This window comes from Panthera tigris, chromosome A2 (assembly GCF_018350195.1).
Source record: "Panthera tigris isolate Pti1 chromosome A2, P.tigris_Pti1_mat1.1, whole genome shotgun sequence".
Taxonomy (NCBI): Eukaryota; Metazoa; Chordata; class Mammalia; order Carnivora; family Felidae; genus Panthera; species Panthera tigris.
In genome coordinates, this window is record NC_056661.1 from 17,981,929 (window position 1) to 17,997,115 (window position 15,187).

Genomic DNA, 15,187 nt, shown 5'->3' on the forward strand with positions numbered 1-15,187 from the left:
ATAAAACAATTCTACCTAATACCTTTGCATTAGTATCTTACCCTTGGATCAGTATCTTCCTCTTCCTCATCAGGGTTATAGGTCTCAGCACAGACTAAATTTGGAGAGGAAAAAAAATAAAGAGAAAAATGAATAAAACAGATGTAAGCTTTTACGGGAAAAATAGAAGGTGAACATAGTTTCCTTTCATTCACTGTTTTCTAAAGCTGTAGTAATTTTTAAAAGCCTTTTCTTCAATTAACAAATATATTAAGTACCTACTAATGCCAGGCATTCTATCAGGTGCTAAAATGCCAGCTTCCTAGGGATTGGTAGCCCCAAATAGAAGAGAGTTGATAAAATGTATCACATACTAAATCCTATGGTAATGGCAAGGACAAGTAAGGAGGTGCTATCTTTACTGAATTTTAAAGCAAGGGTGGAAAACCACAAAGTACAATATATGCAACATAAACACATATCCATCCATGTGATACTATGGAATTATCACACACAAATACTATATGATTTCCCTCATATGTGGAATTTAAGAAACAAAACAGATGAACATAGGGGAAGGGAAGGAAAAATAAGATAAAAACAGAGAGGGAGGCAAACCTAAATGGATGATGGGTACTAAGGAGGGCACTTGTTGGGATGAGCACTGGGTGTTATATGTAAGTGATGAATCACTAAATTATATTCCTGAAACCATTATTACACCATATGTTAACTAACTCGGATTTAAATTAAAAAATAAGCCCCACGTTGGACTCTGTGCTAACAGCTCAGAGCCTGGAACCTGCTTCCAACTCTGTGTCTCCCTCTCTCTCTGCCCCTCAGCCACTCATGCTCTGTCTCTCTCAAAAACTAAATAAACATAAAAAAAAATTGTTTTAATTAAAAAATAAAATAAAGGGCCTGTGAAACACACACACACACACACACACACACACACACACACACACACGGATAAATTACAAAAAGAATCAATTAAAATTGCTCAACATCACTGGGGCGCCTGGATGGCTCAGTCGGTTGAGCGTCCGACTTTAGCTCAGGTCATAATCTCACCATTTGTTGAGTTGGAACCTGATGATGGCTCTCTGCTGTCAGCACAGAGCCCACATCAGATCCTCTGTCTTCCTCTTTCTTTGCCCCTCCCCTGCCTTGCACACACTCTCTCTCTCAAAAATAAACATTAAAAAAAAATTGCTCAGCATCATCATGTACATGAATGACTTTAAAAATAAGAATGAATTTCAAACAAAACATGATACTATGTATCAGTCTCTATTCCGGGTACAATATTATCTAAAAACCAACTTGATTTTGTTTTTTAATTTTTTTAATGTTTATTTATTTTTGACAGAGAGAGAGAGACAGAGCATGAGCAGGGGAGGGGCAGAGAGAGAGGGAGACACAGAATCCAAAGCAGGCTCCAGGCTCTGAGCTGTCAGCACAGAGCCCAACGCAGGGCTTGAACTCATAGACCGTGAGATCATGACCTGAGCCGAAGTCGGACGCTCAACCGACTAAGCCACCCAGGCGCCCCCCAACTTGATTTTTTTAAATAGGTAACCTGTGTTTGTGCCGGCTTCCTGCAAGACTTGTCTTTATTGCAATTCAAAGATTTAGAAAATATTCACTGAACATTTGTTTATATAGCAAAATATCAGAAATGGTATAACTACCTATTTGAATAATACAGCTATAAGGAAGAATGAGGGGGGCACCTGGGTGGCTCAGTCAGTTAAGCATCCAACTCTTGATTTCAGCTCAGGTCATGATCTCAGGGTCCTGAGTCAAGCCCGCACATCGTCTGGCTCTCTGTTGGGCTCTCTGCTGGGTGTGGAGTCTGCTTCAGATTCTCTCTCTCTCTCTCTCCCTCTCCCCCTCCTCCCCACACCTGCTGGCTCTCTCTCTCTCTCTCTCTCTCTATCTCTCTCTCTGAAAGAAAAAGAAAGAAAGAAAAGAAAAGAAAAGAAAAGAAAAGAAAAGAAAAGAAAAGAAAAGAAAAAAAGGAGAAAAAAAAAGAAAAGAAAAAAGAAAGAATAAGGAAGATCTCCATGGGCTAATAATGAGTTCTAGGGGAAAAAAGCAAGGTGAGGAATATATATAGTATGCTATGCCTTCCATAAGAAAGGACTTCTATGAGAAAGGAGAGCTAAGAATGGGGAGAAATAAATATGTAAATATGAATATATACACAAAATGTTTTTTTACTTATCTATTTTTCCAAAGGGAAACAAGAGAAGAATAAACCAGGAAATTAGCACGCAAGGAATCCAAATGGTTCTTGGTCCCTATACTCAATGCTAACAACTAGGGGACAAAGTGACACTGCTCTAAATTTAACTTGTGGTTTCTTAAACACATTTACTCACTGCAGCCTTGGTCTAGCTGCATCCCAGCTTTCCCTTCCCATTGATTCTCTGAACTCATGGAATACCTGAGAAATGGTAAGTCCAATAGACAGGACTCCCTTCCCTGCCTGGCCTATAGTACTCTAGTGTGGACCACACCTCTTGTACTGTAATGCCATCAATATTCTGCCTGTCCAACAGGGACCCAATATCCTTACACAGAGAAAAATCAGGGAGTTAGAAGGGAGTAAGAGGACAAATACCATTCTAGTCCCTAAAACAGCATCAAGTGATGCTCTGCAGGGAGGTTTCCTGAGTTCCTAGCTGGCAGAGGCTTTGGGTAGCTGAGCCAGGTAAGCGACAATGGGAGGTAGATAAATGCCTTTTCCCAGCCATTCCTGATTCCACAAGATGAGGTCAGTGTACATCTATCTCAGATCTGTCCTAAAGATTAAGACACACAGCTTCCTGAGTTCCTAGATGCTACTGCTGCCACTTTTTGCTTCTTCACAGGTATCTCAGTAGGAAATCTGAGGAAGCTGCACTGAGGGCAGACACCATGTTAAACTGCAAGCCTCTTGGTTCTCTGTGCTCTTGATTAATGTTGTCATTAACAGCTCAGTTTTCTAAACTAGAAATCTGTAACTTATCAGGGCTTCCTTCGTTCACCTTGTATCCAATGAATATATCAAATTCGACTTCAGAAATATTCTCATATCTGATCTTTATTCGATCTATTCCAATTCCTTGGTCCGGGAACTCAAAATGTCTTCTTAGAAAAATGCATTTAAAAACTTTCAATTTGGAGACAGATGGGTACATAGGTATTACTATACAAACTTTCTCTATTTCTGCATATGTATGAAAATTTTCATTTAAAAAGTTTAAAATAGTAAGCCTTCAATGAGGAGACTGGCAGCATTTTACTGATAATGATACAGTCTCGGACTAGCCTATTTCCAGGCTTGCTTTTCCTCTGATTTTGAAGGGAAGTACTTCAGCAACTTAGCTTACTTTTATATTTTTAGACATTAACGTAAGTGATGCAGCAAATGTTACAGTTTTAAAGTCTTAAGGTACAGAAGTATGATTTAAACAAAAGTAGTTATTCCCAGTAAAATTATTAATGTTTCAATTTGTGGAAAAGTATTATGCTTTTATTTTTCAAAACTGGTTTTGAATTTTTTCCCTTTTCTTTTGAACTTCAGACTTACCTCCCTTTGCCTTTTCCCTGTTTCCACCCAACCTCTCTACTTCTTCCTGGTCTTGATCCCAGATCATTTTTCTCATCTTCTATATAAAGAATCCATTTTTAAGTGTCTATGTGATTGTTGCCCCTTGTGTTTATACACATCAGGGAGCTTTCAGTGCACAAGTGACCTGGGAGAAGCCCAGAGTCTGTGTGATCCCCTCTGAAGCCTCAAGAACTACACTGAGTGTCATGAGATGCTCAAGACCTACTGAAAATGAAGACTGAAAGAGTACTACAATCCCTTGTTCACGGGAATTTGTTTTGCCACAGTTCTCCAGCAGATGTCACTGGTTAGCAACATGAAACTGTACAAAGTGACCAGAGACTATCCAGCACAATTTCTTCTTCCAAATTTTAACTGATGCTTCCTTCATCCAGAATGTGAATCATTTTTTAAAATATTTTACTTTTAAGTAATCTCTAGTCCCAATGTGGGGCTTGGACTTATGACCCTGAGATCAAAAAGTCACACGCTCCACTGACTGAGCTAGCCAGGTGCCTCCAGAAAGGTGAATCATTAAATGTGCTGGTGAAAGAAAACCCTTTCATTTCTACAAAGAAATGAGCCGGATCCTGGTCACAGCCTGAGACCCTATGCTGTCCTGCGAGCTCCCATGAAGAATTAATTCAGCCTGTGCGTATTAGTCAGCTTGGGCTGCCATTACAAAATACCAGTCTGAGTGGCTTAAAGAACAGAAATCTATTTCCTCACAGTTATGAAGGATGGAAGTTCAAGATCAAGGTATTGGCACATTGTTTTTCTCCTGGGGCCTCTTCACTTGGCTTGTGGATGGCTGCCTTCTTGCTGAGTCCTCACATGGTCCTTTGTCTCTATGGTGCACTCATGGTGTCTTTTCCTCTCTCTCTCTCTCTCTCTCTCTTTTTTTTTTTTTTAAGTAGGCTCCATGCCCAACTAAGGGCTCCAACTCAGACCCTGAGATCAAGACATGAGCTAAGATCAAGAGTCAGATGCTTAACCAAAAATAGCCACCCTACTTCCTCTTCTTATAAGGAAATCAGTCCTACTGGATTAGGACTCCACCCTTAACACCTTACTTAACCTTAACTGCCTCTTTTTTTTCAAAGGCCCTATTTCCACATACAGTCATACTGGGGGGTTAGGCTTCAACATAAGAATTTGAGGGGGACACAATTCAGTACTTAACACTGGATTTGTAAGTTATCTTAAGTAATGCTTGGTGATATTTCAGCTGAAGATAGCTATTGGTAGAAAAAATCCTGAATACTGTGAAAGGATATTAAGACAAAAATCAGTATTCCACTGTAAGTACGTAAGCCTGAAAAGGCAGAGACACCTGGTGAAGGAAAAGCACCTATCACACAGACATGAGTGACTACCATGGCACCAGATTCTCAGCAGACTCTACTGACTGGGCACGTTCATCAGATGCTCCCTGCCTAAACGTGGCATGATGCCAACACACAAATTTCTGATTAAAATGCTTGGAAGCTTCAACATGTGTTTAATAAATGAAAGGGTTTTCTGGGGATGACATATTTTAATTAACAGAATCAGACTAACATTTCAAACTCAAAGACAGTTAATACTACTTTAGGACTATTTCAAGAAAGCCGCTTTTAAAGAATTTATGAACTCTTTTCATTTGATGAATTTATCACATGATGTAAAAGGACTGCTGTGCTAGAACTTAAACTTGGAAGGCATAGCTTTCAATCCCAAATGCTTTGCAATGGAGAGGCAGCGTCAAGCAGGGAAAGAGCTCACCTCTGAACATGAACTGGGGTCTGAGCTTGGCCCTACCCACCACTATTCACTATTTCCCTATATCCTAGATCTTTGGTCTGTCTCTTCAGTGGTAAGAGGAGATGGGATAATGATACTAAAACCATGTAAAAGGTTAATAATAGGAGGAGATATTTAAAACACAGGGCTGGGCTCACAGGACATACTCAATAACTGCTAGGTCTCTTTATGCTGCTTTACATTCCAAATTATTATTCGGTCAGACACACTGAGTTATCGTTGGAAGTCTTCTGCAATCTCTGACACAGCACATGTCTTCACACAACTAGTTATTGCTAAACTCTATGGATCACATAAGGAGCCCCATTCCCTACCTCTCTTGCCAAACTTCTTTTATCTCCTCACCTACAGCCAGAGCAGCAAGAGCTAGTTCATCCCCCTTTGAGTCTTAAGACATCCTTTTACCTAGAATGCATCCTTCTTGGTACTAGCCACACAGTAGCCATGTTTTACAACTTCCAGTGCAATTTCTGCCTCCTTCAAAGAAGTGTCTCTTGATTTTTTTTCTGCCCACAGTAATTTCTCCTCCGGATTTCTTTTTTCCTTTTTTTTTTTTTTTTAATTTTTTATGTTTATTTACTTTTTGAGAGAGAAAGAGAGAGACAGAGTGTGAGCAGGGGAGGGCCAGAGAGGGATGGAGACACAGAATGTGAAGCAGGCTCCAGGCTCTGAGCTGTCAGCACAGAGCCCGACGTGGGGCTCAAACCCACAGCTGTGAGATCATGACCTGAGCCGAAGTCAGACGCCCAACCGACTGAGCCACCCAGGTGCCCCTCTCCTCTGGATTTCTAACCTGTTCTTTTGTTCCTTCCTTCTATCCATCCATCCACATTTACTGACATTGTTCTAAGTGTTAACTATATGCATCAATGAACAAAACAGACAAAAATTCTCTGATTGGAGCTTACCTTCTGGCATAGGGAGCTAGATAAGAGGATAAATGAGAGAGAGAGAGAGAGAGAGAGAGAGAGAGAGAGAGAGAGAGAGAGAGAAGGAGAGGAACAGTAAGGAGAAAATAAAGTAAGGGAGATAGGGTGTGTGTGTGTGTGTGTACTGAACCTTACTAAAGACCTAAGTGAGAAGAAGTCTTTCAAGTGACAGTCTAAAGGATATAAATAATCCACAAAGATGGTTTTGAGGAGATTTGGGAGCAAAAGTCTGATTAGACTGGCCTCAAGAGAGAATAGAAGAAGAAAAACTAGATACAGCAAATATGGACAACTCCTTCAAGGAATCTGCTATAAAGATAGAGAGACAAAAAAAGTGGTGGCTGGAGAGTAAAGAGTGGTTTAAAAAAGTCGTATTTTATTTTTTACGAAAGGGAAGTCAATGCTACATTTTTTTGCTGAGAATAATAATCCAGTTGAAGGATGCAGATTATGCAGGAGAAAGGCAGTAACTGCTGGAAGGATGAAGGGATGAGATCTAATGTATAGGTGGACACTGGACTCAAATGCAAGTAAGGAAGGATAGATGTGGTAGGAGTCTATGGAAACTATCTTCTGTTGCTTTTATTTTCTTGGTTAAGAGAACAAAATCATCTGCCAGGAATGAGAATTTGGGAGGAGGTACCGGTTTGGGGAAAGAGAAGGTAAGAAACGCTTATCTAGGAGAGCAGAGTGAAAGAAGTATGGAGACACAGTATGAATGCTGGCATCTAAAGCCTACTAGAAGTTAATGATCAGGTGCTCAAAGTAAGGTCAGCCAACGGGCCTGTGTATTTTCCCTCAATCAAGTACAGCTGTGGTGCACATACAGCCTAAGAGGACAGTTGGGATTAACCAGAATGTGTTTTAGACAAGCAAGGAAAAAAGAAAAAGGAAACTGAGGATATGTGCCACAGAGTGGTTATAATCACTGAGCAAGGAATTTAAGGTTAGTAAAAGAGGAAGTGAGGAACAGTAAAAATGAAGCAAGATCAAGTTGTCAGCGGTGGAGCAGGGCAGCAAAAGAGCCCAGGCAACATCAGGCAGCGGGAGACTGGGATCGCTGAGTATGAGTTGTGATGCCTGTCGTTCCAGAGTATGACCACGGGGGTGAGTGGTTGAAGTAGGGTGGAAGACAAGAGGTGAAGAAATGGAGGGCAAGATTTGAAGAATTATCTAGATGGAAATAAGAAGAAACAGCCCGTGGATTATTAGATAACTAAAACAAGGAAGAGAAGCGACTGACAGAATATAATAACGTGAGGTTTGAAGGCGAGGGTTTTAGGGAGGAGGGAGAGAGAATGGTTTGGAAGCAATAAGGAACAACAGAAACATTCACCCATCTATCATCAATGTTACAAGGAAAATGGAAGAGAAGAACCATCATCTGAGAAGCCTGTAGGGCAAGCCAAGCTTCAGCTAGATCAGGAAAATAATACACTCCAAAAACAGGCTGAGATTTTAGGGGATTTAGATGAAAACTGACTGAGAGGGTCAGAGGGTACAAGGAAGGGTTCTTAGAGATAGAAAGTACTCAGGACAGTGCTACCTTTGGGCACATTATCACCTTGGCTGTTCGAGTGACTTAACCTCTGCTTTGTCCTCAGTTTCTGCATCTGTCCACTGGGGATAATCATGGCGTGTACCTCATAGTACTAATGTGAGGATTATGTTCAAGGACATAAGGAAGGCAATTAGAGAGATCTTAAAATGTGCACCTACCACACAGTCTGCACTAAAAAAATGTTAGTTATTCCTACAGGCTATTTTCTCTCCCTGCATAATCATTTTGATTCTTCTAAGAATCTTTTACTTTCACTTAACATTTGAATAATATTAAAAAGTTTTTTTAATTTTTTTTTAACGTTTATTTATTATTGAGACACAGAGAGACACAGAGCATGAGCAGGGGAGGGGTAGAGAGAGGGGGAAACACAGAATCTGAAGTAGGCTCCAGGCTCTGAGCTGTCAGCACAGAGCCCGATGCGGGGCTCGAACTCACAAACTGTGAGAACATGACCCGAGCCGAAGTTGGTCGCTTAACCAACTGAGCCACCCAGGTGCCCCAATATTAAAAAGTTTTAGGGGCGCCTGGGTGGCTCAGTCGGTTAAGCGGCCGACTTTGGCTCAGGTCATGATCTCGCGGTCCGTGAGTTTGAGCCCCGCGTCGGGCTCTGTGCTGACAGCTCAGAGCCTGGAGCCTGCTTCAGATTCTGTGTCTCTTTCTCTCTGACCCTCCCCCGTTCATGCTCTGTCTCTCTCTGTCTCAAAAATAAATAAACATTAAAAAAATAAAAATAAAAAAATAAAAAAATTAAAAGTTTTAAATCTTCAATAAGACTGTAAACTCTAAGGAGGAGGGATGATATCATGTACTTGTCTGAGTTCTCCACAGAGTTCAAGGCCTAAACAACACTGACAGAAAGCCCAAGCAGCAATTCATGAACTAACACCACCTGTGACCTCTGCAGAAGATGTCACTGTACTCTCTCATCTCCGAGATCTGTCTTACACATGTCAAGAGATATCACTAATTGTCTGGGGAAAAAGGGGTATAGGGCAAGGATAAACAGAAATGGGAGATAATAGTGCATATAGATCTCACACCAACCTTAACTGCCACTCTATTTCTTCTCTGTAGCTGTCTCTCTACACATAAGAACATATTTTTTTCTATCTCCTTTCAACAGACTTTGGTGTACAACTTACCAAAGGCTTTCTGAAACATAAATGAGCAGATTTTCTCAAAGAAAAGGATGGAGGGATAGAAAAGGGATTCCAAGTGTTACTAGAAATTAGGTCATATGATAGTTTAAAATCAAGAAACCTTCCCAAGAATGAAGAGATATAAAAGAATGGTGTGAGGGGTGCCTGGGGGGCTCAGTTGGTTGAGCGTCTGACTCTTGACTTAGGCTCAGGTCACGATCTCAGGGTCTGTGAAAATGAGCCCCAAGTCAGGCTCTGTGCTGACAACACAGAACCTGCTTGGGATTCTCTCTCTCTAACTCTCTCTCTCTCTCTTTCTTTCTCTGCCCTGCCCCGCTCAAATGTGAGCATACACACTCTCTTTCTTTCTCAAAATAAATAAATAAACATTAAAAAAAAAAAAAAAGAATGAGGAACACCTAGGTGGCTCAGTCAGTTAAGCATCCGCCTTTGGCTCAGGTCATAATCCCACAGTTCAGGAGTTGGAGCCCTGTGTCAGGCTCTGTGTAGACATCTCAGAGCCTGGAGCCTGCTTCAGATTCTGCATCTCTCTCTCTCTGTCTCTCTCTCTCTGCCCTTCCCCCAACTTGCACTCTGTCTCTCTCTCAAAAATAAACATTAAAAAAAAAAATGATGTGATACATACAGCTCACATAGTAATTCTAAAACACATTAACCTCCCTACTATACAATCATAGAAACTCTAAATGTATCCAAAACTCAAACATTTTACTTATAAGGAAACTTGCAGAAAATATATTTATCAGTTCTGTAAAAAAAAGGAGGACTCTTCTTAGCTTCAGAGAAATCACGAAAAAAAAGAAGATATATATATTCAATAAATATTTAGTGAGTGCTTGCTATGTGCTAGGCAGTGTTCATGGTACCAGTCACATATTAAAATTCAAGTCAATAAAAAATAGCAAAATTAAAATAAGCAGCACAACCAACTTGGGAAACGTTGCATTGAAACTTTCAAAAGGTTAAAAATGATGACAGAAATTTGCTCAAACTTACAAAAAAATAATCGCGATCATAATAGATAAAAGAGAAAAATACTACCAAACTAGTCCCATAGGAGAAAATAAAACATTTCTCATATTTGGAAAACACTCATTTTTGTTAATAATCAAAGGAGTGCCGAATAAAACAATCTGAGGTACTATTTTACATCTAAATTAAAGTAGTAGGCACCACCTATATCAGTGAGACAGTGGCAGAAGAGAGGCCTTTGTAGGGTGTTCTTTCTCCCTGCAGTCTATTCTGTAGAATGCCTCTGGAAAGCAATACACAGAAAAATCCAGGCAATGCTCAAGTCTCCAACCAGAGAGTGCTACTCAGCACTATAACTGAGGAAATAATTTTAGTGGTTCAACAGTGTATGCAAGAAGTTAATACAGCATAATCTAGAATACCAGAGAAATAGCAATACAAAAAGTAGTTTTTATGAATAGACATTTTCCCAAAGAAGACATCCAGATGGCCAACAGACACATAAAAAGATGCTCAATATCGTTTATCATCAGGGAAATACAAATCAAAACTACAATGATGTATCACCTCACACCTGTCAGAATGGCTAAAATCAACAACACAAGAAACAAAAGGCGTTGGCAAGGATGTAGAGAAAGGGGAGCCCTCTTGCACTGTTGATGGGAATGAGAATGGTGCAGCCACTCTGGAACACAGTATGGAAGTTCCTCAAAAAGTTAAAAATAGGCGCGCCTGGGTGGCTCAGTTGGTTAGGTGCCCGACTTCAGCTCAGGTCATGATGATCTTGAGGTCCATGAGTCTGTGCTGACAGCTCAAAGCCTGGAGCCTGCTTCATACTCTTTGTCTCCCTTTTGCTCTCTGTTCCTCCCCAGATCACACTCTGTCTCTCTCTCTCTCTCTCTCTCAAAAATAAACATTAAAAAAAAAAAAATTGGGGCGCCTGGGTGGCTCAGTCGGTTAAGCGTCCGACTTCAGCTCAGGTCACGATCTCGCGGTCCGTGAGTTCGAGCCCCGCGTCGGGCCCTGGGCTGATGGCTCAGAGCCTGGAGCCTGCTTCCGATTCTGTGTCTCCCTCTCTCTCTGCCCCTCCCCCGTTCATGCTCTGTCTCTCTCTGTCTCAAAAATAAATAAACGTTAAAAAAAATTTTTTTTAAATAAAAAAATAAAAAAATAAAAAAATAAATTAAAAACAGGACTACCCTAGAATCCAGCAACCACACCACTAGGTATTTACCCAAAGAATACAAAAATACTAATTCATCTCTCTTCCTCCGCCCCACTTGTGCTCTGCCTCTCAAATAAGTGTTAAAAAATTTTTTTTTAAAAATACTAATTCATAGGGATACATGCACCCCAATGTTTATAACAGCATTATCTACAATAGCGAAATTATGTGAATGGCCCAAGTGTCCATCAATTGATGAATGGATAAAGAAGATGAGGTGTTTATATACAATGGAATATTACTCAACCATAAAAAAGAATGGAATCTTCCCATTTGCAATGACATGGATGGAGCTAAGTGAAATAAGTCAGTCACAGAAAGACTAAGAAGCATATGAATTCACTTACATTGGAATTTAACATGTGGAATTTAACAAAACAAATGAGCAAAGCGTTGTTAAAAAAAAAAAAAGAGAGAGAAAGAGGGAGGCAAACCAAGAAACAGACTCTTAACCATAGAGAACAAACTTATGATTACCAGAGGGTAAGTGGGTGGGGGGATGGGTTAAACAGGTGATACGGACTAAGAAGTACACTTGTTGCAATGAGCTATATGCAAGTGTTGACAAAAAAAGTAGTTTTCAGAAGTCATAATTATGAACATGGAAAAATACTAATGACATAAATGAGACAAACTAATATGTACATATATACTCAGAACTTGAAACAGAATGGAGGAATTGCAGGTAATTTTTATAATGTTCTGTAATGCTGCTAACTTATCTTTTTATTTACAAGATCAGTTTATTTTTATTTAAAATAATCCCATCTTAAAACAGCATTTTGGCAGTATGTTATGAAAGAGAATACATACCTGATACTCGCCGATCAAATCTGCCAGGAATTGGGACTGCAAAACAAAGAAGAAGCAACATTCAGGCATCATTATGTCACATGACCCCACCTTTAACAATAGAACTAAAAGCACTTTAATACCAAATGTTGGGTCAATTCATACTCTTCTATAATCAACCACAGAGAGTAGTTCAACATGATCATATAAAGGCAATATAAAGAAGAATTTATCTTTTTGAAAACAAGCTCATTATAACTTCAATGTACTCAAGGTGGCAAATTTACTTGTTTACATTCATGTTCATCTAATTTGTATCATATTGGGACACCTGGGTGGCTCAGTCGGTTAAGCATCCAACTCTGGATTTCAGCTCAGGCCATGATCTCATGGTTCATGAATTCGAGTCCCACATCTGGCTCCACACTGGCCGTGTGGAGACGGCTTGGGATTGTCTCTCTCTCCCTCTCTCTCTTTCAAAGTAAATAAGTAAACTTAAAATTTTCTTAAAAATAATAATTTGTATCATATCAAATGAATAAGAAGTCTACTGGGGCACCTGGGTGGTTCAGTCGGTTAAACATCTGACTTCAGCTCAGGCCATGATCTCATAGTTCATCAGTTCAAGCCCCGTGTCGGGCTCTGTGCTGACAGCTCAGAGCCTGGATCCTGCTTTGGACTCTGTGTCTCTCTCTCTCTCTGTCCCTCCCCTGCTCATGCTCTCTCTCTGTCTCACAAAAATAAATAAAATGTTAAAAATTTTAAAAAGTCTACTAAATTTATTGGTAATGATATTAAAAAGTTAAATTTTCTTCTTTAATATTCTTCAAAGACAATACCAAGACTGCCAGATAATAGCATTTAAATTTCATTTTACTTTTTATTTATTTTTTTAATGTTTATTTATTTATTTATTTGTTTGTTTTAATATATGAAATTTACTGTCAAATTAGTTTCCATACAACACCCAGTGCTCATCCCAAAAGGTGCCCTCCTCAATACCCATCACCCACCCTACCCTCCCTCCCACCCCCCATCAACCCTCAGTTTGTTCTCAGTTTTTAACAGCCTCTTATGCTTTGGCTCTCTCCCTCTCTAACCTTTTTTTTTTTTTTCCTTCCCCTCCCCCATGGGTTTCTGTTATGTTTCTCAGGATCCACATAAGAGTGAAACCATATGGTATCTGTCTTTCTCTGTATGGCTTATTTCACTTAGCATCACACTCTCCAGTTCCATCCACGTTGCTACAAAAGGCCATATTTCATTTTTTCTCATTGCCACGTAGTATTCCATTGTGTATATAAACCACGATTTCTTTATCCATTCATCAGTTGATGGACATAAATTTCATTTTAAAACAATTTAATAAGTTTTACACTAAAGTGAAAAAGAAATTAGCTGTTAAGTTATATTCTCATTCAATACGGGTAGGTTTTCTCCTGCCCATGGTCAGTGTATTAATCAGAAAAATGTACCACATGTCTTTAGGTTGAAAAATAAACATAAATTTTCTCTTTGCTAATTTTTCCTGTTTTTTACCTATCATTCCTTATGTTTGGTGGTTATCTAAATTCTCAGTACTAAACTATATCATTTGAATAATGTAGGGGTTTTTTTTTAAGATTTTTTTTAAAGGAAACTCCACCCAATGTGGGGCTAGAACTCATGACCCCAAGATCAAGAGTCACATGCTTTACCAACCGAGCCACCCAAGTTCCCCAAGGTGGGTTGTTTTTTTTTTTTTTTAACTTTCAGAGCTTAATCTGATTATCGTAATTTAAAAAATTATGTAAATATCCCTTCTCACCCTCCATAAAAGGAGAAATTTGAAGATTAGTGAAAAATAAATTGAAGGTGGCTCAGAGAGCCAAACTCAACTAATATGAGGCCTCAACAAAAATAGACTCAGGAAGGAGACAAATGCTTATTCACCACAACAGAACAAGAATTATCTTTTTGTATAGCTTGGGGTAAAAGTTATGTTATTGGAACAAACAGGTAAAATTTCAAAAGAAAACCCGAGCCATTATTGATAGAAAGTACCTATGATAGTCCTTTCCCACTTCCTCAGTGAAACTGTGGATTTGTCAAAATTAATGCACCCACCAGCAAAGAAAGATGGTAAATTCAGTTCAACAGATATAGGTAGGGTACCTAGTACATGACAAGCACTGTTAGTAGACAATTTGGGAGACAGTAGTAGATTAAAACAAAGACTCCTGGTTTCATGAAACATGCACTCTAGCTTGAGTTGTGTGGGAGAGTTTCCTTCAATCACTTAAAACACACGTTCCTGTCACTCAAATAGATTAGATGAAATGTGTAAGAGCTTACACTCTCAATCCAGGCCTCATGGGACTTCCATAATTAAAACCCCACTAAACATCAGTATATAACCTAAAATTATAAAACATACAATGAAACAATTTAGCATGGGTGCTATCAGGGAGTATATCAAAAAAGGATTAGATATTAAAATTATGGAACAATAATCAGAACAGAATGTTTAAAACAAAGACAAAAATGGGAATCAAAGCATAAATAAAGGAATAAGATACAACCAAAACAAAGCAAGGAGGATTGAAAAAAATTTGGAATTTCTAGGAAAAAAAATAACACATTGAAATTTTTAAAAACTATGATGTGAGGTAACTTCTCTGGGTACATAACATCTAAAAGTGCTGGAAATTGTAAAACATCACTACCAACAACTTACTACAATAATACTGATGTAAATGTACAGATATAAATCGCAAGGAAAATCAGAAAATATCTGGAGATAAATGAAAACAAAAACAATATACTAAAACTTAAGGGTGTACTAAAAGTGCAAAGAGGGAAATTTGTAGCTACAAATGCTTATGTTCAAAAAGAAGAGGAGTGCCTGGGTGGCTCAGTCGGTTGAGTGTCCAACTTCAGCTCAGGTCATGATCTCACGGTTTGTGGGTTCGAGCCCAGCGTCGGGCTCTGTGCTGACAGCTCGGAGCCTGGAGCCTGCTTCGGATTCTGTGTCTCCCTCTCTCTCTGCCCTCCCCCGCTTGCACTCTGTCTCCCTCTCTCTCTCTCTCTCAAAAATAAATAAACATTTTTTTAAAATTTTAAAAAAGAAAAAAAGAAAAAGAAGAAAAATCTCAAATTAATAAGCTAATTGTATACCTTAAG

At 39.2% G+C, this 15,187-nt stretch overlaps 1 protein-coding gene across 1 annotated transcript in view; it reads right to left on the reverse strand.

Moving 5' to 3' along the window:
• Window positions 1-15,187, reverse strand: part of PRKAR2A (protein kinase cAMP-dependent type II regulatory subunit alpha) — a 111,926-nt gene that overhangs the window by 40,366 nt on the left and 56,373 nt on the right. The window contains exons 2-3 of the mRNA XM_042978874.1: window positions 12,047-12,082; window positions 42-94 (exon numbers count right to left, since the gene is read on the reverse strand). Coding sequence (XP_042834808.1) covers window positions 42-94; window positions 12,047-12,082 — 89 coding nt within the window. The remainder of the gene's footprint in view (window positions 1-41; window positions 95-12,046; window positions 12,083-15,187) is intronic.